This window comes from Cyprinus carpio, chromosome A2 (genome assembly GCF_018340385.1).
Source record: "Cyprinus carpio isolate SPL01 chromosome A2, ASM1834038v1, whole genome shotgun sequence".
Lineage (NCBI taxonomy): Eukaryota > Metazoa > Chordata > Actinopteri > Cypriniformes > Cyprinidae > Cyprinus > Cyprinus carpio.
The window spans coordinates 15,505,511-15,533,332 of NC_056573.1; the positions used below are offsets into that span (position 1 = coordinate 15,505,511).

Sequence of the window (27,822 nt, forward strand, 5' to 3'; positions counted from 1 at the left end):
TGTGTGTGTGTGTGTGTGTGTGTAAACAAAAAAAAAATAAAAAGTCTAACATTCATACATTTTGTCCAATTGCTGATCTGTAGTGTATTTTATGGACAGAATTTTTGGACTACTAAGATTCTTAAAATATCACAATGTGTGGACAGTTATACACATTTAAGTCAATAACAGATTTTGCTGAAACTTTATAATAATGCCTCAATATATTTAGCATTTATTATTATTTTTTGATGTTAAATAATAAAAATACAGAGTTCATTGTTGTTCATGTTACTTCCAAGTAATAGACTGTAAATGATGAAATTAACATAAACTAAGATTAAAACATGCTGTAAAAGTATTATTCATTGTTATTTCATGGTAACTAATGTATTTGACAAATGAAACCTTACCGTAAGTGCCTTTCTTTAAAATGAATGAAAGTAGCTTCACATTGCTAACGCAAAAGTTCACTGGAAAAGGAGAAATGCAGAAGATAAATGTCTCCCCCTTGCGTTATTTACGTGTCATTACAAAAAAAAATGGTACTGTACTTAAAGGGATAGTTCACCTTCAGTTGCTGGTCCCCATCAACTTCCATAGTATGGAGGGGAAAAAAGGAGAGAAAAAACACTATGCAAGTCAATGGGGACCAGCAAATGAAGGTGAACTATCCCTTTAACTACACTGAAAGTGCTTTTAAATGCTCTACACCAGTTATTCCCAAACCTGTCCTGGAGGCCCCCCTTCCCTGCACCTTTTGTACTGTATGTATCCCTTATTCCACTCATCAGGCCGTTAGTAGAGACTTCAAGAACTAAATTGTGTGTTTAATTAGGGAGACATACAAAAGGTGCAGAGCAGGGGGTCCTCCAGGACAGGTTTGGGAACCACTGCTCTACCCTGACCAGTGATTATAGAACACGGGATATTTAATTTGTGGGCCTATTACCAATATGTATACATGATATTTATACTGATGCTGTTTCCATTTGTGAAAATGAACCACCACTCATATGAACTATTCTTTAATCACTTTACAGTTAAATTAGCACAGATATGTACATCACAGAAATGCTCTACAGTGAGGCTAACAATACTAACACAGGAGTGATGCTGTTTTTTGTCTCAGAACCAAATGATGAAGACAATGATAACTCTATCAACCAATTACATGTATTGCATATTTTTTGGATTTCCCGCCCCAAACTTTCCCACGTATCATTGGCTAAAAAATATAAAGTTGAATAAATACAATTTCTCCAAACATAAAACATCATTCACAAATAAATATTTCCACGTCCATTCAAGGATAAGTTCTGCATTTATGTCCTTGTGAATATAATACACAAAATGTCTGTAATTATAGGGAGCTACATGTTGTGTTTTGCAAAGCTGTATTAGCCAGGTGCAATATTTCAGATTTCTTCTCACAACATTTCTCATGCTGTAGGAACTCAACACATATTCATATTCATCAAGAGGACTTTGATTAATTTGTCATAAACACTGAAAGTCTCGGCCATAAACTGTCAGTATCAAATATATGCCAAATACCACCACCATAGCCGCGCACGGCCAGCCGTGAAACTACAGAGAACACTAACGTTGATGCAATGTCACATTTATATCTGAAATAGCTCAAAGAAAACACCTAAGTTTCGTGTAACACTTAAAATGGTTAAATAGATCATATCACTACAAATTCTGATAAAATTTGCTGCAGAGCAACAAAGTCAATACAATACACTTGGTGCAGAGAGGATAAGGTTACTTTTTTGTCTTTAGAGGGGAAACTTTCACTTTAGTTATTTAGACAGACAGGAATTACATGTGGAGGTCACCAGAGTTCCAACAAAGCACACATCAATTCGTTGCTGCTCACAGGAAAACAAACAAAAAACAGGGATTTTATCTTGGTTTTGCGAGAAAAGGTTGACCATACTATCACATCATGCTTGGTTATTTTCTTTATGCTCGGAGTAGGTATTTGTGTCTCCTCTTGCTTTGTTTAGTCGATGGTGTTATTTCCTCTTATGTAGTATTTGCCTAGTCTGATTGACAGTTGTCATCAGTACTTTAGACTTCTTGGTGAGTGGCTCTGTCTGCAAACGTCCAGATCCACGTGCCTTCTTACAACACACTGAAATCATTTACTCCAGACGCTGTGTAAAGTTTTCAGGAAACAGTCCTTTATGAGCCGAAGTGCCATGCTGTAGCCAGTCGCTCTCTCTGATGCCAGTGAGCCAACCAGCATCCTGAAGAGAGAACAAAATGAGCAACAAAATCACATTATGATTATCATAAGAAAAGTGAATAAAACAAAAGCTGAAAGTCAAGACAAATCATACCTGATCTTCAGCTAGCTCTGTGGGTACTACCAAAACAATGTCTCCTTTCTTCAGCTCCAGTTCGTCTGGGTTTGCTGCTTCAAAATCATGCATCGTTTCAACCTGCAGGACAGCATAGGAATTTGTTCATCTTGTTGCTAGGCTGAATGTTCTGTACACTGTAATGGGCTATTTTTACTGCTTGATGTTACAAATTGGTATTTGTTACCATATTATTTTAATATCAATGATTTCACTGTTTACCTCATTTTGCATTCTCTTAGTTACAGTGACTAATGAATCAGAAGTTTTGCACATTAGACTACGGATCAATATTTTATGACCACGTTTCTTTGTTTTTAGAATAATGTACAGTCAGCAGGTAATATTCCAAAATAAATGTATGACTGTAGTCTATCCTTTACTTAAATGGTGTTTGCTTCATATTCACCTTGAAAAGGTATCCAGGAGGCATTCCAGAGGAGATGTCTTTGGTTGTCTGGCAATCTGTGATCACCCCATTGCCACTGGTTGCTATTGGAGATATGATATCACCATCACGGTCATCATCACCCTCATTACTAGAGGCAGGCTCAATAACAACAGAAGGGATAGGCATCTTTTCCTGAGGTGAGGCAAAGAAGCAGCATCACTCAACACGTAACTCAAGTAATAAACCTGAAGGTAAGATATGCAAGTACATTTCTGACAAGTAGCTTGATACATAATACACATGAAACAGATCACACATATACACATAATAGATTTTTAAGAAATGTAATAAATAAAAACAACTGAATAAAAGGAAAATGGGTAACACTTTACAATAAGGTTACAATTGTTAACATTTGTCAACTACTTTAGTTAACATGAACTAGTAGCGAACTGTACTTCTACAGCATTTTAGTTTAATTAAAAAAAAATGTATTAATGCATTTTTTTAAAATCAAAAGCTGTATCAGTTGACATTAGTTAATGCGCTTTGAACTAATGTGAACAAACAATGAACACTTGCTTTTTTATTAACTAACATAACCCCTTCTCTTGCACAATGAGGCTTTGTTGTAAAATGTTACTGAAAAGTAATTGTGACATTTCACATATCAATTTACAAAATAAAAACTCAGCAGAACAGTTATGTTTTAAATCATTTGGATTCAGTTCTAAGTAGCAGTGAATTTTAAAGTACAGTCCAGAATGGTTACATAAAGAAACCAGGGTTTTGTCAATGGCCTGCATACCAAAGTGCAGAATCACATGTGAATATCTACCTCCTCTTTCTCATTGTTTGCAGCACCCTCCTTACTGGTTTCATCCCCTGGCTGGGGCTCAACATTATCAGGAGCATCTCCTGGCTGGGGCTCAACATTATCAGGAGCATCTCCTGGTTTGGGCTCAATATTATCAGGAACTTCTCCTGGTTGGGTGTCAACCTTATCTGGTTCATCGGTTGGTTTGGGCTCAACATTATCTGGTTCATCTGTTGGTTTGGGCTCAACATTATCTGGTTCATCTCCTGGTTTGGCTTCTAGTGAACTGGCCTCTTCCTCTGGTTTGGCATCTATAGTCTGGAAGAGGTGCTTAGGAGTGAGAGCCAGTGTTTGAACACTCAACACAAGCCACTCATGTGGATGGATCGGTTTACAGAACCATGGAGGGGAGCACTCAGTGTGTCACAATGAGGGGTGCAGGGACCAGTTTAACTTCTGAGGTTAAAACTGTCCCTGATGAGGAATGGCAAGTCAGTTCTCAAAAAAACAGACTTGAGTTTCACCAAAAGTCAAGTACTTTGGTTAGGGGAAATGTTCAACAGACGGCATGAAGGAACAGGGATCATGATTCATAGTGGATGACCACTGCTTACTGGATGAAGTAGTATGGGTGAACATTCCTCAGATCATAGAGACTATATGATCTCAATATACATGGGAAGAAGTCATCGAAAAGCTCAACCTAACTCATTCAACAACAAGCCAAAGATAACTGTAAAATGGAATCCATTTTTGAACTTTCAGCAAGTACATAAATAAATTCCAAAACCCCATACAATTCAAAACGTCTGAATTCAGATTCAACTAAACATAGATGCATAGATTATATTTATACCCAAACATTTTTGCTCCACTTGCTTAGTCACTTAATGTGCTTAGAAAGAGAGAATGTAAAATTACTGCCCGTTACGGTGATGTAAGAATGGAGTCACCATGGAAACCGAACATGGTGATTGGATGGGTAATAATAGTCATCAGTGAAGTCACTATTTAAAGGTTCAGTAAGCAAGGGAATTGTCAGGTTATAACATCATCTCTGTTTAATTGGATTTAGTGTGTGCAACCTTATGTGGATCAAAACTATTGTAACAGAAAAGACCAGGGTAGAAAACATGAAATTAAAATTAATTAAAGGTACAATCAGAAATGGCTGAAACAGTGGCAGCATTAGCCTTCTAATCAGCTCTGGATCTAAAAACAAAGTTTTGTGTTTGGAACGAGAAGAACATATTATGTCAGAGCCGGACAGTGTTTGTGCGCTGCCAGGTGTTGCAACTGCTCATTGTACCCTCAAAAACTTAAAATAAATGATACACATACAAAAAGATGGGTTATAGGTTCTGATTAATGCCACAGCACGTTAGAAGTCTCCATCCATCAACACATACTGTTAAAAAAGCATTCTGCAAGGCTAAATAATGACATTTGTGGCTACCATCCTGTTCCAGTGCATCAGTTTGGTAACCACACAAAGTTTCATGTGAAGCCAGATGATGATTTAATATCAGACTGAGACTCTATATTATATCTTAATAATTCTATGCTATAAGGTATTCCGCAGAACTCACTAAAAATATTAGGTAGTCAAGAAATATCTTACAATATCAGTGTTTGAATAATAAAAAATGTTTAAATAAATGTATTTTCATATGGCTTCATGATGATACAAAACAATTAGCAAAAACAAATAAATACATAAATAAAAATACAGTAAATATTTAAATAGCAATGTTGAAATAATAGCATGAAATAAAAATAACAGTATAAAAAAAGTTAGTCGATCTATTAAGACTTAAATAGTTACCGGAGTCTCTTCAATGGGAGACTCTTTATCCTCAACAGTAGCCTACACACAAAGAAATGTGGTTGTCAGCATCATTACACATTCATTTATTCAAATTAATAATGACACATACTGCAGTGATTAGTCAACAAATCTGTCTCTGGTCATGTTAGTATCTGGCTTGCCTTCATAACCGTTACTAATCATCTGTTTCAGAGCCTGGATGCTTATGAACATCTCAGTGAATTTGACGCTGGGAAGGCCTTTACTACTAATAAAAGCAGTACTGATTTCATAATAGGAAGGCAGTGAAATTATAAAATTATAAAAATGAAATTACCACCGCCTCTGTAGGTGACTCCTTCTGTGTTTCTTGGATGGAAGCAGAATCCTACATGCAAATAAAAAAACATCCATGCTATCTCCAATTTCTGTTATACTTCCAAATAACACCACCTGTTTTCCTATCATACCTTACATCTCATACATAATTCATTTGAAGACATTGCAAATGCCAAAAGGCATTTTTACAGAGAACAAGGATTTGCTAGATACAGTAACCAAGCACATATGCAACAGTGGTGCATATGACTTGAGTTTCTCTTATGCCATTCATTAGACATAAGTTATAGTTACCAGGGCTTCTTCACTGCGTTGCTCCATTTCTATGTCCTCAACTGGAAGCTAAAGAATGGTTGAGACTTTTTTATCAACAATAAAATCTCAGGCTCAACCAAAGTCTTTGTGAAAACTGTTATTTTAAGATCCACTACATAACTGTGCTTCTGACATCCTACTGTTGCTAATGAAAAATAAAACCAATACTTTAAACGGACCCCAAAGCATATGTAAATTTAAAAAAAAGAAAGTAATAAAAATGCTAATAATTGGTATGCCATTTTACACAAATGAACACATTCAAAATTCACCTCCTTAAAAATAACTTATAAAAAGAAACTTACATAAAAAGAACTTATGTAACTGACTTATACAAAAGAAAAAGAAAAGTCAGAGCTTGCACTGGTAGTGTATGCAATTTTGTGTTATGGAAAAAATCTACATGTCAACAATATAATAAAACAAATATATTTATGTACAGTTATGTCAATAATATAAAAAAACTTTAAAACATTTGTTAAATCAGTGTTAAAACAAATCAAATGTGTTTAAAATATCAGAACTCAGAGAGTTTCTTTTCTAAAACATTTGAGTTTTTAAAATACAAAAGGTAAAATGGCCAACATGCAGGCACTGAATTATTTTTCAGAGGTACATACCTCAGCCTGCTCAGCTGCCTCAGTCTCAGCAGACACTGGAGACTCCACAGCGCTCTTTATAAACAACAGTACACAGATATGATCAATGGCTACAGCTCATTTCTGATCAATTTGATGTGAGGGAATACATGTATATGTAGCCAATAATATAACATGATGACATGATGACCATATCATGGGAGATAGTGATGTTTTTATGTTTTGTTGGATGATGGTGGTTAATTATGAATTCTGTGATATTGAAAATGATAAAAACAGTATCGACAGATTGATGTAAATTAAGATGATGATCACAACAACTGTAATGAGGATGATGATGTTGTGATGAAAGTGATAACAGTAATGATGGAAAGCATTGGTGTAAAAACGTTGACAATGGCGTTGATGACGATGGTGATGACAGTTTTTCTGATGACGTTTATAATTTAACTCTTTGTCACTCACTGTAGCCATCTCTGCAGGGGGGCTTGAAGCAGTGATCTCCGCTGGTTGTGTGTCTGTAGGGGGAGTGGTGACAGGACCCTCCCCACCCTCAGGTACTGAGGCTGGGGCTGCTTCACCTTCTCCTTCAGCAACATCACCCTCTGGGGCCTCAACCTCAGACTTTATATACATTTATAAGAGAACAATAAGAACTAGTATAAGACTGGCCAATGACACCTTTACTACTGGACCAGTATCAAAACCCATAGATTTAAAACCACTTTCAAAGATATGGTTTGCAACAAGCAATGACAGATGTATTTATGTAGTACTGTCAGAATTTGAGACACGACACTCACTGGAGAAAATGACGACAAAATTGTCTTGATAAAATGCATATGAAAACATTTTTCTACAAAACTAGAAAAAATAAAAAGAGAAAAAAATACTACAAGAAATTATATTACAAAGAAACATTCATGGAAATAAATAAATGCCCATTGACACCCATTAAGTAAGAGGGTTGACACCCATTAAGTAAGAAGTACAGAGCATTACAGTCAAAATCCATCTTCACTCTCAAAAGACTGTCTACTCACCATCTTATCAAAGTCAGCCGCAAATGTTGGGACTGTTGCATCCTAAAAAATAACAGAGAATTAAAAAGTTAGAGTTAAGCAAATCAAATTTACTTGTATGAAATCTGAAACATATAATTAGCTACGTTAGACTTTTTTTTTTCAAAATAATTCCTGTGTGAAATGGTTTAATGGATCTTTCAGGGAACAGGAATTAGTAGGGATCATCACAGCATTAGATATAAAACAGCTTTTGGTATATTAAAGCAGGGCCAGTTATTTTTATCACTGGGTTCTGCATGTTCATTGTAAAATTGGTGTCATCATTTACAAAACATAATTGTATTTGTTATTTAAATCATATCAGGAATATTTTAGAAACTCCCTGGGGGTTGAATTTTGTTGCAAATGATGAGATCCATAATTTCTTATCTTTTTTAAAGATATTCTTAAATTATTTAAAATAATTTTTCTTCTTTTTCAAAACCACCAATTCTAAGCAATGCTATTATGATAGCACAATCACTTGGCACAATGTGGCTGTTGTGTTTGGCCACATTGACAGTAATTCATAATGTCATTATGAATGATCTTTTAATCTATTGAAAAGTTAGATTCATCTTTCTAAACTCCTATTTACCTTAGAAAATCCGTTTAAAGCCTTTTTGGACACCTAAACCGAATTAAATAAGTAATTAGCATGTAAACCCTCAAAGACATGTATTTTAATTGCACACACTTGGAGGACTGTAAATTCTACTTGAAGTTAGCAAAACCAACAAACAATGAAAGCAAGCAAAGGAGAGAGAGGAGAACAGGTCTTGGGACTGTGGGCTGTGGGAGGGGTTCCAGGGTCTGAAGGGTTTTGTAGCAGGAAAATAGTACTTCATCTGCAGGAAAAGAGGGTAGTATTCTTGCTGTAGTCTACTCTACACTAAGCTAAGCAGAGTTGCAGGAAGTCAGGTACCTCTTCCAGCTCTGTATCTATTTCTTGGTATAACTTTCCGTATCTCCGGTTTGCAACTTCGTCTTCAGACAGGTCTGAGTTCTCTGGCTCTTTATGACAGACCTGGTCCTCTGCAATGGTACTTTTAAGATTAGAGGTGTCTTGTTGCCCAGGGAAAGAGGTAAAGGGGTCTTGAGATGGAACAGCCTCACCTGGCCAGCCTGCTGTAAAGTTTCCTTGGCCATCAGAAGAGAAGAAGCCACTGCTATCACTCACCTCCTGCCAGGAGCCCTTACTGGAGTTCTCAGAGTCTGCAGCTGGTGCAGGAAAAGCTGCCCACTGGGCAAACCCATTGGCATGTCCAGTTTTGTCATCAAAGACATCAGAATCTTTTCCTTGTCCAATAATCTCCTTTGTCCCGGTGGATTCCCAACCCCCTGCCCACCCCTGGTTGTTCTCATTGGTAAATGGGTCCCCACCACTTTCACTGGCAAAAGGATCAGATGTGGTCTCATTAGCAAATGGGTCCTGATTGCCCCCAGTAGCAAAAGGGTCTGATGTGAATTCAGTGGCAAAGGGGTCCGCTGACCACTGTCCTTTGTCTCCTGGCTGGGTTTCTGCAAACGGATCAGAATTAAACCCACTTTTTGGACTCTCTGTTGATAACCCTTCAGTATCAAAAAGATCACTGCCTGTAGTAACAAAGGGATCACTCCCAGAAAAGCCACTGGGATCTTCGTCCGAGGTCGCAAATGGATCATTTCCATTCCCAAATGGGTCATCCCCTGATGCAGCAAAGGGATCATCCCCTGTACCAAATGGATCATTACCTTCAGTGTCAAATGGGTCGGAACTCGGAGTAGATTCAAGAACATTTTGAGGCATATTTGCTCCTGCTTTGGCTGGGACTGAAAGCGGCTCTTCCAAGCTTTCATTTTCAAGCTCTGAGACACATGGTGTTGCTTCAGGCTGATCCCAGGTGGCTGCAAATGCATCACCACCAAACCCAGAGTCAGCAGGGGTAATCTGCTCGGGGACACCATCAGCTGTGCCCCAGTCTGCAAAGCACTCTCGGGCCACAGTGCCTTGTTCTGGTGCCACAACGGGATTCTCATTCTTGGCACATTCAAGGTCATCATCTGCACTGACCCATCCACTGTTTTGTCCTGGGACATCACCCCATTCTTCAGCAGTCTCGTATTCTGAGCCGGATCCATCTAGATCAACCTGGCTAGACAGACCCCATCTGGAACTATCTCCCCCTATGCCCTCCGTGGTGTCCTGAATCTCCTGACCAAACTCATCTGTGAATATGATTCCAGGCATTGGTTGCAAGCCCGCTGTCTCCTCTGCATCTCTCCCCTCTGACCTAAAACCTGCCTTTTCTTCTGCCCATTCCACTTGATTTTTAGCCCAGTCTGTCTGACCTTCCTCTACACTCTCTTTCCCCTGTCCTGGATGCTGTTGCTTGGCCTCGCCACCCCCCATAGCACAGGGATCACAGTCTGGGTCTGGCTCAGGATAATTTTCTGGATTCCAGGCTCTAACCTCATCTGTGGCTGCCTCTTCTTGAGGCTGTGATGCTGCCTCTGTAGGCCAACCTTCGGCAGGTGGCCATCCCTGCTCATCCACTGCAGGTTGAGCATTTCCAGATTCCTCTGTACCCGTAGTGGCTGAAGAGCCAAAGTCAGCTGCCCAGTTGGCAGTGAAGCCAGCATCTGCAGCCTGGTCAAGGAAAGAAAGGTAACAAGTGGTAAGTAAGTTTCCCCTATGTTGTGTGAGTTTAGAGTTTGATGGGTGTTTGTAGAGGTGGGGCACATATTTGAGAAACTAAGTAGGAATATTTTAAATGAGGATCATGATACATGAATATGTGTAAACCGCAATGCAATGTCACACTGGAGAAATGGGGGACAGATTTCTAATTTGTAACGTTAATGAATAAATGAACATTTAAGAAGTTATCTGCCAATTTACCAAAGTCTTGAAAGCTGGAGGTTAAATCTGCCATGAACTTTAATTACATTTGCAATTGCTTTCTACTAAGACACTCTCGTCAGTCATTACTTACGGGCTGTGCAGGCTGTGAAGCATTTCCCTAGAAATGAACAGAGATATCAGAGGTATTTGCCATCAAATTAATGCTCGACAGGAACGTATTTGAGCTTGTCATGAAATACAGTCAATTCACATTTCATGTCAGTGCAAATTTAATGTTTTAAGAGACTACAAATCTAGGCCACTTCTTTTGACATCAGGAAAGGAGACAGGATTCTGTCACCAAGTTACTAATAGCACCAAGATTTCTCTCCTTTGCATCAGCTCACATAGATCAGAGCTGATCAGAGTACAGGCAAAGAAAGCAGACTTACCGCCCAGAGATCCCAAGGTAGTGTCTGTAAGAAAAAATATGCAAGAATTTAAACTCTGTTTGCTTACTGATTGATTTATGTTATATAAATAAAAATGATTGCTAAGACATAAACGTTTTCATTTGATTGAGAGTGTGAAGAAGGACCTGAGATATGGGTGACTGTGTCTGCCCGATAGGTGTACTGGCATCAGGCTTGAATGGATCAAAATCCAAGTCCAGGAGAGATTCTCCAGGTTTCTCATTTGGCTAAAGTAAGGACATAAAAATAAAATGAACTGACTATTAAATAAGGTCAAATGCTGCAGAAGTAATCTATTTCACTACTAGCAGATATTTTCCTTTTTCCACATTACCAGTAAAATAAGTGAATGCTCACTCACCTGTGGTGATGTAACACTGATCTCTGGAAATCCTCCATCGAACAGGTCAATTATCTGCTCTTGTTGGAGCTCCTTGGTTGGAGTAACTTTTGGAGGAGGTGGTTTTGGAGGTCCCATTTTGAGCTGATATGAAAAGATACCATGTGTGCCTTTGAACCTCACAAATCAAAACCTCACAAATACTGGTTTCAGTCCTACTGGTTTCAGTCCTACCTGTGAAGGTGATTTGGGTCGAGGTAGGCCAGGAGATGTGGGCCTTAGTGTGTGGTTGGGGCTGGCAGCTGGGCTGCTGTCAGGGCTCTCGTCATCAGGTGGGGTGGGAGTCCTGGCTAATCGCAGGGGCCCTGAGTCACTGTCAATAAAAAATGACACACAAATAACATCTTGAAAACTCATCATGGCTTCTTTTATTCTGAATATATATTTTCACTAGATCAGAGCTCTTAGTGGAGATTTTTTAGAAGGGCAGCTTGCAACCAACACGTCCGTGCTTTGCTGTGTGAACTATTTAAGAGATGGTCTTACTTCATCACAGTTTTCCATTGTGTCCAAGTACCGTAAAATTAATCATTTCTATCACACTGTGTTCTGCTTACCACCTGCTTTTCACTTTGAAGCTATATTTCGATGTAATGATGCACCTACAGTGTAGGACAAGTTTGAGATTCACTAAAACAAGCAAAGGAGAAACATCTGCAGCATAATTACCCATCACCTACCAGATCTACAAAACTAACTATCATCATCTGCGTCAAGCACAGTGCTGTTGAGCTATGGGTGTCCTCTGCTCTACAAACCAATTTTGTGCACAGGACATTTACTTACTCAAAGGTGTTCTTTCACAAAGAACAAAGGTGTTCTTCCATTTGCCTTTCTATACTTAGAACACTTTGGAGGAAGTAAACCTCCCATGTCTTTACATACACTAACAGTCCATGCTATTCCACTTACCGTTTCACTCTGTAACAGGAAGAACACGAACAGAGCCAAACCATATAAACATTTAATTAACAGCCAGAATTATGGCAACAATCTTGTTTTCTTATAATCTTTCAAAGTGGCAATAAATATACAACATTATAACATGACGATTCTTCATTCTTTGTACAATGTTGTACTATGTACAACCATCCGTGCCATCAGTGAATAAGAACATTTTGTGCAGGGAGGTTAATGGAGGTTAAAGGCTGTTCCTTACCTGGGTGCTCCCTGAATCGTGAACATTTTGTCCGAGTGCTGCTCAGCGAGCTTATTCATCACTTCATACAGCTTATGACAGAGCTGGATCCAAAACAGAGAAAGAAATCATTGGAAAAAAAATAATTATGAGAAGAACTCAAGCAAAATTACTTGCCTAACGCAACCTTAGTGAAATAAATGTTGTCATTCAGGTTCTTTGGTACTACTGAATATGAGTTTTCATTCCTTCAACAAAAGTAAAAAATAATGCATGCGTCAACAGAGTGATGCATTGACCTCTATACTGATCACACTGACACAAATAGAGCAGACCTTTGCAGTAGCTTCTGTGCAGAGCAGCATTGTTTACCCCTTCTGGTGAAAAAAAAGTCTTTAACAATGCATTGAAGCCCACTTATGCCAATATGCTGTTTCTAATAATAAACATAGTCTACCAATGCGGAGTTCCCAGCTAAAACATTGTAACCTTCAGTGTGGACCCAAAATGACAGATGTGGATCTAAAGAGGCACAATTAGCACTGTTTAATGTCTCTAACACTAGAAAAATAGCATAATAAATAAATATAATAAATATAAAACTAGAAAATAATATTTGGAGCAATATTCAAAGAGTATTTAAAGAGTTATCTATTGGATGAATGTAGAGCAGGCAGTGCATTTAAAAAAGTTGCTCTCCCACACAGTGTTGTCAAAGAGTTAAACAGCCCTATAAATATCGCGCAATCATTCATCAGTGTCTCTTCTGTGATTTATAAAACTAACACACACACACACACGCACACACACACTTTATCTGTCTTTCATGAGTAATTGCTGCAAAACTAGCAGCTTGAATAGAAAATGAGATTTCATGCGAAGCATGAGAGCTTTTCTTTGACTGACTGCATGGATCAGAAACAAAGCTCCTAATCTTATTATGTAAAACTGTGAATTTTGTCATAAACCACTCATGAAAACACAGTAGCTGGTGACTACTCTATAAACCCTCATGTAGCAGGAACTGTTCCTCGGATGTCAATCACAAGTGTCTAGAAACAAGAATGATTCACGAGGAGGAACATGTGCTTTGTGTTTCTGAGCACTCAGTTCATTGTTTGTGACATTTAGGAGGAACATCATGTTTAACAGCTTCAAGAGATTTAGAAATTAATCTAACTCACAAAAGAGATCTCCCTATGGAATCGGGCTTCCAGGCTGGACACGTTTTTGAAGGTGCTCACATAGAACCCCACCCGACTGCAAAGAGGAAAGGAGAAGAATAATGATTAGGCTCCAGTCTCCAACAAGTGCGCAGTATGTTGAAGAAGCATCTGGATGATGTTCAAAAAGAAAAACAGATGGACACTGATGATGTCATTTAGATTTTAAGAATTCCTTGTTTCTATTTTAAAATATCAACAACTTTTTACCACATATGTGACCCTGGACTACAAAACCAGTCTTAAGTCACTGGGGTATATTTGTAACAATAGCCAAAAATACATTGTATATGCCAAAATTATTGATTTTTTTATTGCCAAAAATCAGTAGGATGTTAAGTAAAGATCATGTTCCATAAAGATATTTTGGTAAGATATTTTCAGCCAAATATTGTCCTGTCCTAACAAAGCTTATTTATTCAGCTTTCAGATGATGTATAAATCTCAGTTTCGAAAAATTGACCCTTATGACTGGTTTTGTGGTCCAGGGTCACATATGTGAAAGGGGATCCAAAGGCAAATGTGATGCACTAACACAAACCTCTGCACCTCAAACATGAATACATGAAGCAAGATATTAAAGCTTTTTAATCCTTTTCAAACAAAGAATGTGGAATCATATCTGCAAGTTGCTGCTATAAGCTAAAATGTGTCAGTCCACGCCTGCATGACAGTAAGAACCCTAAAATCCTAAATAATACAAATGTAAAGTGACAGCCATTTTTTATATCTGCAGCAGTTATGAATGTATCTCAGTCATTTTTTCTTTCTGGTCTGAGCTGAAATGAGCATGGCTGCAGGGTCTGGTGCAGAGAGGAAGCTACCGATTGGATAGATTATGTAACCAAGCTGTTGCTCCAGTGAGCAGACATACCCTTTCAGCTCAAAACAGCACACTGCTTACCAGAGCATATTCACCACAATATACAGCTGACCACAAGATACAGTACATATACCTTATTTGAATTACCATCAAAATACTGTCTACAATAAAACTCAAAATACACAGTAGTTAAAGGGATAGTTCACACAGCATTTACTCAGTCATTCTGTTGCAAAACGTGAATAATAGAATAATAATCAAATAATAGAAAGTCAAAGGAGTCCAAAACAATATTAGATCCAATTGACTTTCATTGTATTAGAAAAAAAAAGAAAATGTTCCAAGGTAGAAGGAAAGACTTTCATTATATGGACAAAAAGAAGTAAAGAAAGTCCTACAGGCTTGAAATGACATGAAGGTTAGTAAACAATGACAGAATTTTCATTTTATGTTGAACTGTTCCTTTAAAAACACAAATTTGCTGCAATATACAGGATATTGCACATCATGCTACAAATATGCAGAGTAAATCAGAGCATATAGCATATATTATATATATATATATATATATATATATATATATATAAATCATAAATAAGTACTCTAAATAAACTGATGACTAATCTAGACACACTCTGATCTTTGTGACAAAGCAAATGACTCCTGTTGTGTAAACCAGCTATTCATAGCATGTTACCACATCCACCATATCAATCCTGCTATTTTCATCTATATGAATTTTGTTAATATCCAACTCATTCCATCAACAATGCAAAATACTCTACTCTTCAATCCAAACGTCAGACCACAAATTTTTTAGCTAGCTTAATCCCACGGAGTTGCTTTAAATATCCAGATGAACTCCCGCCACACAAACCTAAAAAACATTCTTTTCTTTTCTTTTTTCTTTTCTTCAACAAGACCAACAGTATTCAATCTACATGAATTATATTTTACAAATTTGCCCCAATTTCTTCTTGGATCAGTGCAGCATATTCCTTTCCCTTTAAAAGTGTTGATAAAACAACAACTTACCTCCTCTACTCTTTGTAACTGCAGCAGTGACATGAGTGTTCACAGCTAGCATGCTGTGCAACTAATGGATAAATGTAGAATGCTGGGTTGTAAATGTAAATTCCAGGAAGGCCTTTGGTCAAATGAAATCAATATTATTGGCCAGAGCCTTGTATTGTCAGGGCACCAGGCTGTACCTATTACTGCCACCCCACTGAGAATACAATAATTATACTGGGCATGATATAGCAAGCCTTTAGTTATATAAGAGACTGGTGGCTATTTATTGAGCTATTCTTCCACATAATGTTGTTCACCAGTTAGGGCTGAATGTGAACAAAGGGTCAAAACATGACCCAACAAAATGTCCAACTAGAACAATGAGAACAACAAAGCAATTTTAACTCTCTTGGTACTTTTCACACCATATAGGCATCTGTAATGAATTAATACCATTTGTAATCGGGTGGTCTCTTCATATCAAATGTTTCTTAACAGAATTAAAATAATAAAGCAGCTACTATAGAAAGACGTCAGGATAAGCAAACCGATTCTATGAATGCTTTTCACGTAGCCTAGTATAAAACTCAGATTTCAGTAGCAGTCAGTCTTAAAATGTCTCACCTATCCCAGAGTGTGGGCAATTCATCCTGCAGGCCAACGTTGAGATCATCAAAAACCCTTTGGGCCTTTTTCAAGTCTTCCTCTGCCTACATGCACACAGATATGGTACATATGTTCAAGCAATAGCTCAGATCACTGTGTCAGCAATTATATGTTTTTTTAGCAACTGTGTTTATAACATTTTAAAGACCAAGTTGTGATGCACAAACAGAAAAGACTTGTATACTTTTGCTATCTTTTTCTCATTCCTCATGGTTGAAGCCTGCAGGGTCTCAAGATGGTGCCTTGCACTGTCATAGTCAATTAACTTCCTGCTTCTCTTTGCAACACGTATCTGGAGGGAGGGAAAACACTTGGGGTTACTATGGTTACCCTTCTGCTGAATGTGTTTTGCATTCATTTTTGGCACTGTGCTGGCGCATGCATCAGCTTAAATGAATGACCCATCTCCTTAAAACCAATTCAGTATGAGCAAAATGACATCGGCACCTTGAGATCTGGGAACTGAGTCAAATATGTTTCCAGTGTGTCGATGGTAGAGTCTACCAGCTTCTGATGGAAGTCCTCCCACAAAACATCACAGTTCTGCAGAGGAGGCAAGACAGCCATCAGTCAGATTAACTGAGAGCATTTGACAAGCATGAGAGTTTTATCAGAGTGATGGAAGAGAGAATCTACTGTATAACCCCCTCTAAATGTTATTCTGCAGCTTCTGCAACATAAAGAGTATAGGTGTTGGATTTATGATTCAGCAGCAGAGAAATTAAAATCTAATTAGGCTCTTGCTCATTCACAGAGGATGCAAATCAGATCCAGGACGCTGAATTCGGTGAGGTGTGAGTAAACAAAAATGAGCATCCTTGGGTAAATGAAATTGAAATTTTCTGAGGACAGCCCCACTCCCAAACTAAAAATGACATATGTCATTATCCACTATTAATAACTCCCTCCCTCAAACCACATCATCTATGTGGGCAGAAGGACAGATGGAATGGTTTGGTTTTTTCTTCAGTTTGACACATAAACTTTCTCTGCTGTTAGTGTAAAAAGCGCTAATAAAAACAATATGCAGCCTGATATTCAGAAAAACAGCACTATTGCTTGTGTGATACTCAAAATATAATAAAATGACTTAAAGCGTTTCTTTCCTCTAAATAATAATTATACATTATACATACCTATATGCTATTCCAGCTATTAAATTTGCTGTATGGGAATTTAAACAGCCTGAGGATTAATTAACATGACCAGTTGACATGACTCCTTCTGAATATATGTTATAAATTATCTGTGAAATGCATGTGCATGGGCTGCATAATAGACCTAAATGGCTCAGTGACTTGACCCCATTTTCTCTAAAAGGCACAGCATTTTAGCTTTGGCACAGGTACTGAGTACAAATCCCTCAGCGGAGTCGTGTAAGAGATTGCCAAAACCTCTTGCTTGTTCTTAAACCTCAGATCTCACTAGAACAGATAAGAATGTTCCAGAGTTGGTGAGAATGATTTTGTTTTTATCTTCAAATGATCCATTTTTAATTTATAATTGAACACAATGCTCAGTGTACCAGAGGTCACGTATTTTCACCCACTTCCCAACAGTTCTTGAGCATATAAAACTGTGAAGAGAAATCAACACCTATCCTTGATCTTTTGCAGCTCTTTTGACGCTGTCTTACATATGTAATTGCTCAGCATTTCGCACAAGCCGTTTGTATGATGGATCTCATCAACTTGTCACCACTAATATTTAATATTTATTCTTCTCTTTAAAAGCAGTAGTATATTTTTTTTTCCTGGAAATGATAACATCGGTATTTTAAATATTTTAATCACATGGACAATCCCAACTATATTTCTGGCTACCTTTCCAATAATCATGACATCATCTTTGCCGTGCCAGTCAGACTCATATACTTCATGTAATGACTCTGTCAGGTTCCTAGATGCTTGTTGCATCCCTGCAATCATAACAAAAAGAGAATCCAATTCAGTATTATGCAGATATGTGTATGTACTTGTACGTGTGTATTTTGCAATGGTTCACCTTTCACAGCTGCTATGTAGGCCTTCATCTCCCTCTGAAGCCTAGAGCCCTCAAACTATGGATCAGAACACAAAACAGGAGATTTATTGTCATTTTTAAGGTTCATCACATCAGGCATTAAACCACACAGGCTGATAATGTCAATATTAAATTGCTTTGATATGCTAGTGAGGTTTTCTTTTCAGATTTTTTCAGATCTGTCAATGAATCTCTGAAGGCAGTAGTTTTATACATACTGTACCATTTAAAAGTTTGTGGCTGGTTTTTTGCTGTTTTTGAAAAGGTCTGCTGTGTTTCTTTGATCCTAAATACAGTGAAACCAGAAATATATATATATATATATATATATATATATATATAAACTTTCATTTTTAAATTCATAGCTGAAGCGAATCGAATCACAGTAAAAAGCTCTTCATACTGCAGACAACATAATAACTAGCGTTTCAAGCGGTGGAGAATAATTGCTGTCCATGGTGCTGAAATCACTGTGTCGCACTGAGAATCACAAGGAGACATACAAAAGAAGTGCTCACAATGAGCTTTCCAGTCAATGCAGCAGATAGAAGTCATTTCATTTTCTGCACTCTAAGGTGGCTACAAGGAGAATTGAAATGAAAAGCCCAAATTTTCTCTATCAGCTCTGATGATCTTTATCTACACAATATGGTTGAATAATGCACCTTTAGTTGCTTAAGTCTGAAATATGTCAGCATTGCTTTGATCACTCATCACTTTGATTAAAGCACACACAAACATTTCAGCAAAGGTGCTAGTGTTGTTTTAACAGACAGCTTCATTAGTGATATCTTGTGGCCACTAGAATATGCCAATATGTCATTTTGTATGATATATTATAATGGTTATTTTAGCTCGACTACAGGAATGGGATGTGGTTAGTTAACATTAACAGTCTGCTGTCTTCTACAGTCTAGGGTGGCCATTACATTTGACCAGTATCAAATTGACAGTATTTTACAGGCCCTGATGCAGAGAATTGAAGTGTACAATATCTCAACGTAGATGATGGCTCCATGTATCTGCTCTAACAAGCATTTTATGAGCCAGACTTTTAGCATATGGTGTGTGGGTTCAGTTTTGGCTGTGACTGGTATCCTCCAGCTGTAGTGATTGACTCTGACTCAGCAAATTTAATATTAGACCAATTTATTCTGCATGTAATTCACTTTCCACAAACCAATTTATCACATTTAGTCCTTGAGAGACAGGGGTTAAATGAGAAGAGATGTTTGGAGGTGAGAAATGAGGTGAGCAGAGGAGAGGAGAGTGTTTCTGGAAGCACTGGCAAAATGAAGCATAAAGCAGTCTAATCAGGATTAGTGAGGACAGGTGAAGAGGGTGGGATTAGACTGCTGCTTTTACTTCAGCAAACACACACTTCTTCTGGAACACTTTCCCTCCCTATCTTCCATCACATACACCTCACTACAACTCTAAATTTAATTGCATAGCTTTTCATCCTCAAAGTATATGGAGCTAGGCCAATATAATTTATCCAGCTGTATAAACTGTGGTATATTTGCAGTTGTGGTAATATAAAATTAAACATCATTTGATGATTTTAAAACTTTTCATTTGCCCATTACATTTCATAAAGGTTTGTTTCGAGATGTTTTGTCACTCACAAGCAAAAAAAGCATTTAGGCAGAGATGTTGTAACAGAGTCTTTGATTTAAACTTTAATAGTAAAAGTTTGATTCATTGCTGTGAATCAGTTCAAATTGTTAATTTCAGTTAATCAGTTAATTACCTAGATTCATTTTGCATCACTCAAAATTTAAATTGATTTTAATATTTCCATATTAAAATGTTTTAGTATGAATATACTGGAAAAAGTTTTTTATTTTTTTACTAAGGTTTTTTTTTTTTTTTTTTTTTTTTTTTTTTTCACTTGTATTCTAAATCTAATTGGCTACAATGGCTATTTGGTTTAAATGACAGCTCCTTTAATAGAAAAAACACCCCTTTAAATGCTGAGATATATATAAAAGCCAAAAGGCCAAAAATATTGAGATATTGAGTAGATAATGGAGTGTGTATTGCATTAGCCCACATAGTTCTAACGAAAGAGAGTACAGAGAGAATTGTATCTGTGCCGTGCATCCTGGCAGTGCTTTTGTAGTACTGTGGGATTGAAGTGTTGTAGTGACAGCAGGAATGAGAATCATTACTGTTGTAATACGGCCTACGAACCTGTAAGCAGGAAAAAAACACATGGATTTCGATATTCTCAGATCAGTTTCAGGCCGATAAATAAATCTGATATGAATCGGATAGGTGCATTTGTGCCTGCCATGTAAGCATTCCCCTGTTAATGCGAGCTGCATGTCAGATGTTTTTGAAACATTTCCAGTTCACTAGCAGAGTATTAATTTCAGTCGTTTGTGTTAAATAAGAGGCAATCTGAAGCTGAAATGTGTTGCTTTTCAAATCATGCTGAGTGTTTGTTGCCGCTGATATCAGTGACGGCAGCTTGTGCACAGACGAGCGCTTCAATCTATTAAATAAAATAAATCACAAAATAAAATGCACACAAACCTCTGCTGTTGATATATAAAATCACAGATGAACACATTTGGTCTTAATGAGTGAGAAAAAATATATTATGTGAGATTTGAACCCAGATGCAGTTTTGTGCTCAGGTACAATTTCATGCTAAGCACAAGTTGAGTAGACAAGTTTATGTTTTAGGAGGTTCTGTGTATATAATCATTGATGTTTACAGCGGATCTGTGTATATAATCACTCACATGATTTTAGTATTACTGGGTTCTAAGCGTTTGTTCAGCACAAGTTCAACCGCTAGACCCCTGGATGTTTACAGCGGATCTGTGTATATAATCACTCACATGAAAAATGGGTTCTAATTATTAATGATTTGTGTTTTTGGTTTTGGTCTTTTAGTATTACTGTCTAATGCATTGAGCCATGTTAAGCGTTGTTCAAGTTAAGCCTGTGTGGTGTATATGCAGATAATGGATAGGTTTTTTATTATTTAAGTGTTTTTAGAGTTAAGCCTGTGTGGTGTATATGCAGATAGGTGTAAGCGGTTCCTCAAAAACAATTGTATATAGTCAAAAAAATCTGATTTGGGCATCCAGATTTGCCATTTAAATGAGGACTATATGTGTCTTTATCCTATTAGTATTGAGAACTTTTACCACATAAAAAATGTCAATGGATATTTTTCCACTTATATTGACCCTTCACACAGCATAGCCCTATAGACCAGACTCATCTTACCTCCTGTCTTTTGAAATTCTGCACACACTGCTCAAACTGTTCATCTTTCGTCTCTTTCTCATGAAACCGAAATTTGTAAGGCCGCCCAACTTCTGCAACGAGGAACCTGAAAACAGAGTCAGAAATCTCTATGAGGAGTTGTTAAAGTAAAACCCTGAAAATGGCAAAAACGACACAAAATTTTGGAGTCAAAATAACTTTATTCCTGTTGGGATTCGAACTTCGTAGAACTTTTTTTGACTCCGACTGAAAATGTAAGGTGGCGCTAATATTTGTTCAGGCCAGGACTCTTATCGAAACATAATAATAATATAATAATGGAGGAATATCGAAGACTGCGCCGGCGCCATACGAAAACTCAAGATCTTCACAATTTATCGCACAACTGAAAAAAAAAACATTTATGTCATAAAATTTCTCGGGGTAGTTATACAGTGTATATGTCACTTCCTGTTATATGACTATAACTGAATATATTGGGACATTGTATGTCTGAGTTATAGCAACTTCATTTTTCATGGCGAATCATCGAAAATTCGTCAGGCCGCCACGGTCAACGAAAACTCAAGATCTTCGTCGCAAAGGCCTTTAGTAGGCATACCAAATTTGGTGTTGATCTGAAAAAATCTCTAGGAGGAGTGTCGTTAAAATACAGGCATGTGACAAAAATGATGCAAAAAATTTGCTCATAAAATTAAAAATAACCGACTTCCTGTTGGGTGATATTGTGAGTCTTTTTTGTAGGTGTGTTACATATGTGTGCCAATTTTCGTGCATGTGAAAACACAGCTCGAGGGTGTTGATTTTTTTACGATAGGTGGCGCTGTCGAGCCATTTTGAAACCTATATCAGACGAAAATTTTTCACCAGGTGTGTGCAAAGTTTCAGGACTTTTCGAGCATGTTTAGGCCCTCAAAAATGCGATTCATTTTGGAGAAGGAGAAGAAGAAGAAGAAGAGAAAAGAGAAGAAGAAGAAGAAGAATAATAATTTAATAATAAATAGCAGATACAAGAGGGTCCTCACACCATTGCTCGGCCCCAGAGAATTTGAAAAATAATAATAATAATAATAATTATGTGTGTGTGTGTGTGTGTGTGTGTGTGTTTTTTTGTGTGTGTGTGTTTTTTGTTTGTTTGTTTTTTTTTGTGTGTTTTTGTGTGTGTGTTTTTTGTGCATGTCAAAATACGTTAGTGTTAATGACTAGTTATTGTCAAACATTTTTGGAGTCTATATTAATGCTTGCATGGTCTAAGGATCATTAAATTAATGATAAAGGCCAGTATGAACATTGTTAAGGATGACGTAGCTACCAGTTCCCACAGCATTCTCATTGATTCAGCCAAGCCACGACTGAATTCCCGTGAGGGAATCCTCTAACAGTGTCTGTATACCCCGTGGAAAGCATGACATACACACAAAGAAAGGGCTGAGCAGGAGCGGGGGAGGAAGAATGGGCATAAATTACATTTCCTAGTCTGTCAGGTCTCACTGCCAAAAAGAGGACTTCTGTCACGTGACCACCTTGGTGCCTACCCATAGTGACTAACACATGAAAATGGCTGTCGTTTGTTACTCAAGGATTGAATTTGCTAAGAACGAGGGGTGCCTGTTTCGATTTTAACTCGGCTAGAAGTATTCAAAAGCTTCTCAGTTTTCGCTATACCCTTTTTATGTAATGTTTGAATTGCTAAATATTTACACAGTTTGACTCTTCTCAGTACTCCAAAAGACATGAATAATACACAGCATACATACAATGACAAAATGAAGTCAATGGACATAATGTAAGCAGGTTCTGTGGAAACAATTGAAGCCTTTATAGTATATTACAAAGGCAATGGATGTTTTGCTTTGGCAAACACACACATAGTGCTTCACCAACAACCTTCTGTTTTTTTCCACCCAGTACAGCTAAACCAGATGTTAGTATGTTCTTTTATAGACCAGCTATCCTGCACAAATGGTTTGCCATGCAACCTAAAACCTGTTCTTCATGTGGTGTAAAAAATTAACTGGTTTTATTCTAGTCTAAAATATTATGGAATATTCATAATCTAATGGGATTTTAACTCCTTAAGGTAACATCTTATATGTGTTTTTTTTTCAAAGTGTATTACCTGAATTTCAACAGTGAACTCCACATAAAACATGTTAGATCACAATATTCCCCAAACATTGTTCCAATTAGCCGAACAGATTTGTCTGAAAAGGCACCATATTTCATATTGAGCAATATTGCAGATTTACAAGCTCCCAGCATACACTGCCACATGAATAAATTATGTGATTATTGTTAAATACTTGTTGTTTATTTGTTAATTTACTGCATGCTGTCAGCTCATTTTCTTTACTTCATGATCTTTGTTGTGTCACTATTATTGGGATTTGTGTTCAGTATTAACATCAGTGTGTTAACACAAAATTGTTTTTTCTTCTTCTGGCTTCCTCTTCAGAAGCGAAAATGGCAAAGTTATCTGTAAACCATATGAATATAAAACCATAACAATAAAATGGTGACAGATTCAAATGTATTTTATTGCTAACTGATATTTTGCTGAACAAGAAATCTGTGGTTGCTTTGAATTTATTGCCTGAACAGGATGATTGGCATTTACAAACAAACTGAAGGTGGCAAAACATCTGTTACAGAGAACAATGAAGACAGTTGCTGAAAGAAAAAAAAACTCAAATGTTATTTTTAAGTATGATTACAATTACGATAACATGTTATCGTACAGTAAACTGTATGTACAGTTCAGTTCAGTATACTGTTACCTCCCACCACATGTGAAAGTATATGGCACGGGTCTCCTTCAGTAAATCACAGGGACAGCCCCCTGGGAACATGAATAATGTCAAAGCTCTGCATTACTCCTGGGTGGTAAGAACGTGCCATCTGGATGTTTTCTTTGTAAGACACTGATACATATTGGAGGAGGCTTTGATATGGATCAATAGATAACATCCTATCATACATATATAATGACATCAGGAAATTATCTACATCACAAACATTCATGCAGTGCTCTATGATCAGGATTCAGGAACAATACATATATGGCACAAAAATATTGATAAAATGGGCAAATAGAAAGGGTTCAGAATGTTTTTCTGCTGGGAATATTAATAATAGAACCAGATACCTCAAATAAATATATATTAACTAAATATATAATTATTTAAAAGTGCAAAGTTTTAAACAGCACTGTATCATACGATAAAAGGCAAAGTGTGTGCTCATCTGTATGTTTCATTTAACAAATGTTGTAAACCTCACATCTAGAGCCAGAGAATCAACACCGAACTCTCCAAAAGGCAAATGGCACTAATCTAAGACACAAAGCCCAACCTGGAAACACTATACAACAGTAGCAACCGGCCCATGAAATATTAACCCAACTTAGGCCTTAAAAACACACTCCACCCTGCCTCATCCACACAGGGCAGTGATGTCCTCTAGTTTATATCGACAAATAGGTTATCCTTCATAAAGTGTTTTATAATGTTTAAAAAATATTCCATATCATTGCTAAACATTATGGAAAAGCAAATGTTTTATAGCAAACTGAATAGTGCCACTTCAACAACGATAGTTTAATTATGATGCTAATATTTATCCTGGAATACACAAGAGCATAAGACAAATTAATTGACATGCATTTTTTGTTGTTGTTGTGATGCTGCTTAGTAAAGGTATTACATTATTTGTAAAACAAGTCCCAATATTTCATCCAATTCACAATTACATTGTCACGATGCTTCAATCTTTCTGTGACAGTAAGCAACAGGATTATGAGTCATTTCAGTTGAGTGTGTGGTATTTTGTCCCCACAGGGATTCAGATTAAAGGATCCCTTATCATGTTATCTGCCCTGGTCAGGATCTTCTGTTCCAGAGGCAGTAAATTTTATACCTGTTCCTAAATGTGATGGTCTTAACCCTTAAGGGAGTCATGTTACACTGATAGACATTGTGAGCAGCCAGACTGAACATTCTTGAACTGTGTGGCTTCATGAGGCTCTTATGAAATCAGAGAGATATTTGAAATCTGATTAAATATTTTTCTGTATGGCTTCAAAACTGCATCTTTAAAATTGTGATATCATAAATTATAGGACCTAGACAAACCTAGAGATGATACCAGAATATGACAAACATTTAATATAATAAAAATTAGGGAAATATAATCTATGTTGGCAACAGACCAAAGCTACGATTTTAATTATAACCATTAAGCATGAGTCATCAAAGAAAAATAAGTTTCATGATTGATTGCTTTTTAAATATCATGATGCAATCAAATGAAACAGTCATTAATAAATGCCACAAAGGTCTTGTCATTATGAAAATGTTTTCTTTATATATACATAAAATCATTATGTAAAAAATATATATATTAAATATATATATATTTATAATGGGACATTTTTTAAATTGTTCTGATAGATAATGGCCACTAATAATTATATAATTAAGAGATAACATGACATACAACAGTTAAACTGACTGACCTCCATCAAGCTGGTTAATCAAGTCTTGCACCATTAACAAATCAGCTAAACCATGTTTGTTTTTTGCATATTTTAACAGAAGAGACATAGACCTAATTCAAATGACAAATACACAGTTTTGTTACTTTTCATAGAGGAAAGTTGCAGTGAAGTTCTTGAATTGCAGCAAACATGCATGAGATTAAACATGAACATGATATAAACACTTTTGCCAATGATCTTTCCCACTTCACCTAAAAAATGTGAACACCAGTCTATTGTTTTGATCTAGCCTATTTACAGAGGGTTTTGGCATCACAAAATCCCAAAAGACAGAGAATATAAAGCTTTCATCAAGCCTCCACCAGGAAAACCTGTCCCACTTTCGCACAATTCACTCTGAAAACACCACCACAGTGTGACAGCCATAGTTCATACACATGATAACATGAAACACGGGTCTCGAGGGAATCTTCACTTTCGATGTCTCATAACAGTTGGCCTTCAGTCTGTGAGTGAACCATGGGGATTAAAAGAAAAACAATCCTCTTACTGCAGCTCGGGCTCGGGAAAACCACTACTGCTCTGTTTACCGGACGCCTTCAGTTTACTAGCTGACAGACATTTCATATTCAGCTCGCTATTGCGCTAGGTGTCAAAGCAAAACCACGAAAACCAAATCCCATTCTACAGGTAAATACCACTTTATTGTCAAAAACATCAAGCGAAAGCGACACACACTTAATAGTCTTTTCATATCTCGTCCTGAACAGAGAAGGACTGTAGCGTGTCTCTCTACAAACACATTCAAAGCGGCCTTCACGATCTCGTGGCCGCTCGGAAATCTCCTCCCGCTTGTATTCATACCGCATAGACGAGGGCATCCCCCGCCTCCCCTTCTCCTGACCTTGCAGGAAAATGACAGCTTCAACCAACATCTTGAGTAATTATGGATTACATCGTCAGAAATGCAAGGAAAACTGATATAGGAAAAAAAATCAGTCAAAATAAGACAGGTGATGAATGGCAAGATAAACAGTAATAGCCTACGTGGCACTGTATCCGTGACACATTATAATCTAGGCTACTAGTCATCCATTGCTTTCAAACTGAGATGAATCTTTTCTCCTTCAAGAAGTTGTATACAATAAATTTAGACCACAAAGTATCATAATTCCTCGTGGGTTTAAGTTGGATTTCTGTCAGCTCCTCGGTTGCTTTTAAATGGCAGTGCTGGCTAAGATTGCAGTCTGCGCATTTTTGACGCCGGGAATGATGTTTAAGGTCTGATGCAGTGAAAATGTAAACTAAGCATGTGAGAAAGCAGAGAAGAAGAAACATTTTCCTTTAACCTAAAATATTGCTGGTTAAATCGCACACCTGAAACTCCTTCCCCTGCCCGGAGCATCTGCTGGACAGCTCCAGGAACACAAAATGCTGCCTTTGGTTTTGTCAAACGTCCTCTAACAATCAAGTAGTTGTTGAGCTATCACAAATAAGGAACTAATTAAATCCATACCTTTTCCTGCGCCCGACTGAGCCTCTTTTGGACGTTTTTGGCAAATATGCCCGTCTTTATTTCAGCCATGGCTGCTAGTGCTCTAAAACGAGAAAGGCGACGTTTCAGCACCTCTAGAGCAGAGGAGAGCGGAGGGGGAGGAGCGGCATTTAAAGCCGCAGTACGCACCGAGAGCCCTTACCAAAGCGCTATTTATCAATATCTAAAATACAGGATATCAAATACGCTTGAGAATTTCATCGACAATTCTTCGCTCAACATTATAATATGTATCAGCATGTGTAAGGCGATGTGGAAAC

The 27,822-nt window shown here is 37.2% G+C and overlaps 1 protein-coding gene across 1 annotated transcript; it reads right to left on the reverse strand.

The window, feature by feature from the left end:
• Positions 1-991: 991 nt before the first annotated feature.
• LOC109061728 (amphiphysin-like) lies at positions 992-27,718 on the reverse strand. Its single transcript, XM_042767837.1, has 27 exons — positions 27,524-27,718; positions 26,151-26,179; positions 21,513-21,618; positions 18,249-18,303; positions 18,068-18,162; positions 16,692-16,787; positions 16,429-16,536; positions 16,203-16,288; positions 13,703-13,778; positions 12,540-12,622; positions 11,555-11,693; positions 11,342-11,464; positions 11,106-11,207; positions 10,960-10,983; positions 10,659-10,685; positions 8,609-10,312; positions 8,282-8,314; positions 7,663-7,704; positions 7,085-7,243; positions 6,641-6,694; positions 6,000-6,047; positions 5,704-5,754; positions 5,385-5,426; positions 3,581-3,877; positions 2,761-2,934; positions 2,331-2,432; positions 992-2,237 (listed from the first exon to the last, which is right to left on the reverse strand). Exons 1-27 carry the CDS (start codon positions 27,590-27,592, stop codon positions 2,133-2,135), a joined length of 4,029 nt encoding a protein of 1,342 aa, XP_042623771.1. The 5' UTR covers positions 27,593-27,718; the 3' UTR covers positions 992-2,132.
• Positions 27,719-27,822: the final 104 nt, after the last annotated feature.

Coding starts and splice junctions, on each gene's coding strand:
- LOC109061728 (XM_042767837.1), bottom strand. CDS start 27,592: ATGGCTGAAATAAAGACGGGCATATTTGCCAAAAACGTCCAAAAGAGG. Junction 21,619..26,150: donor GCAACTTTCCTCTATGAAAA/GTAACAAAACTG, acceptor CTCTGTTTTCAG/GTTCCTCGTTGCAGAAGTTG. Junction 18,163..18,248: donor CTACATAGCAGCTGTGAAAG/GTGAACCATTGC, acceptor TTATGATTGCAG/GGATGCAACAAGCATCTAGG.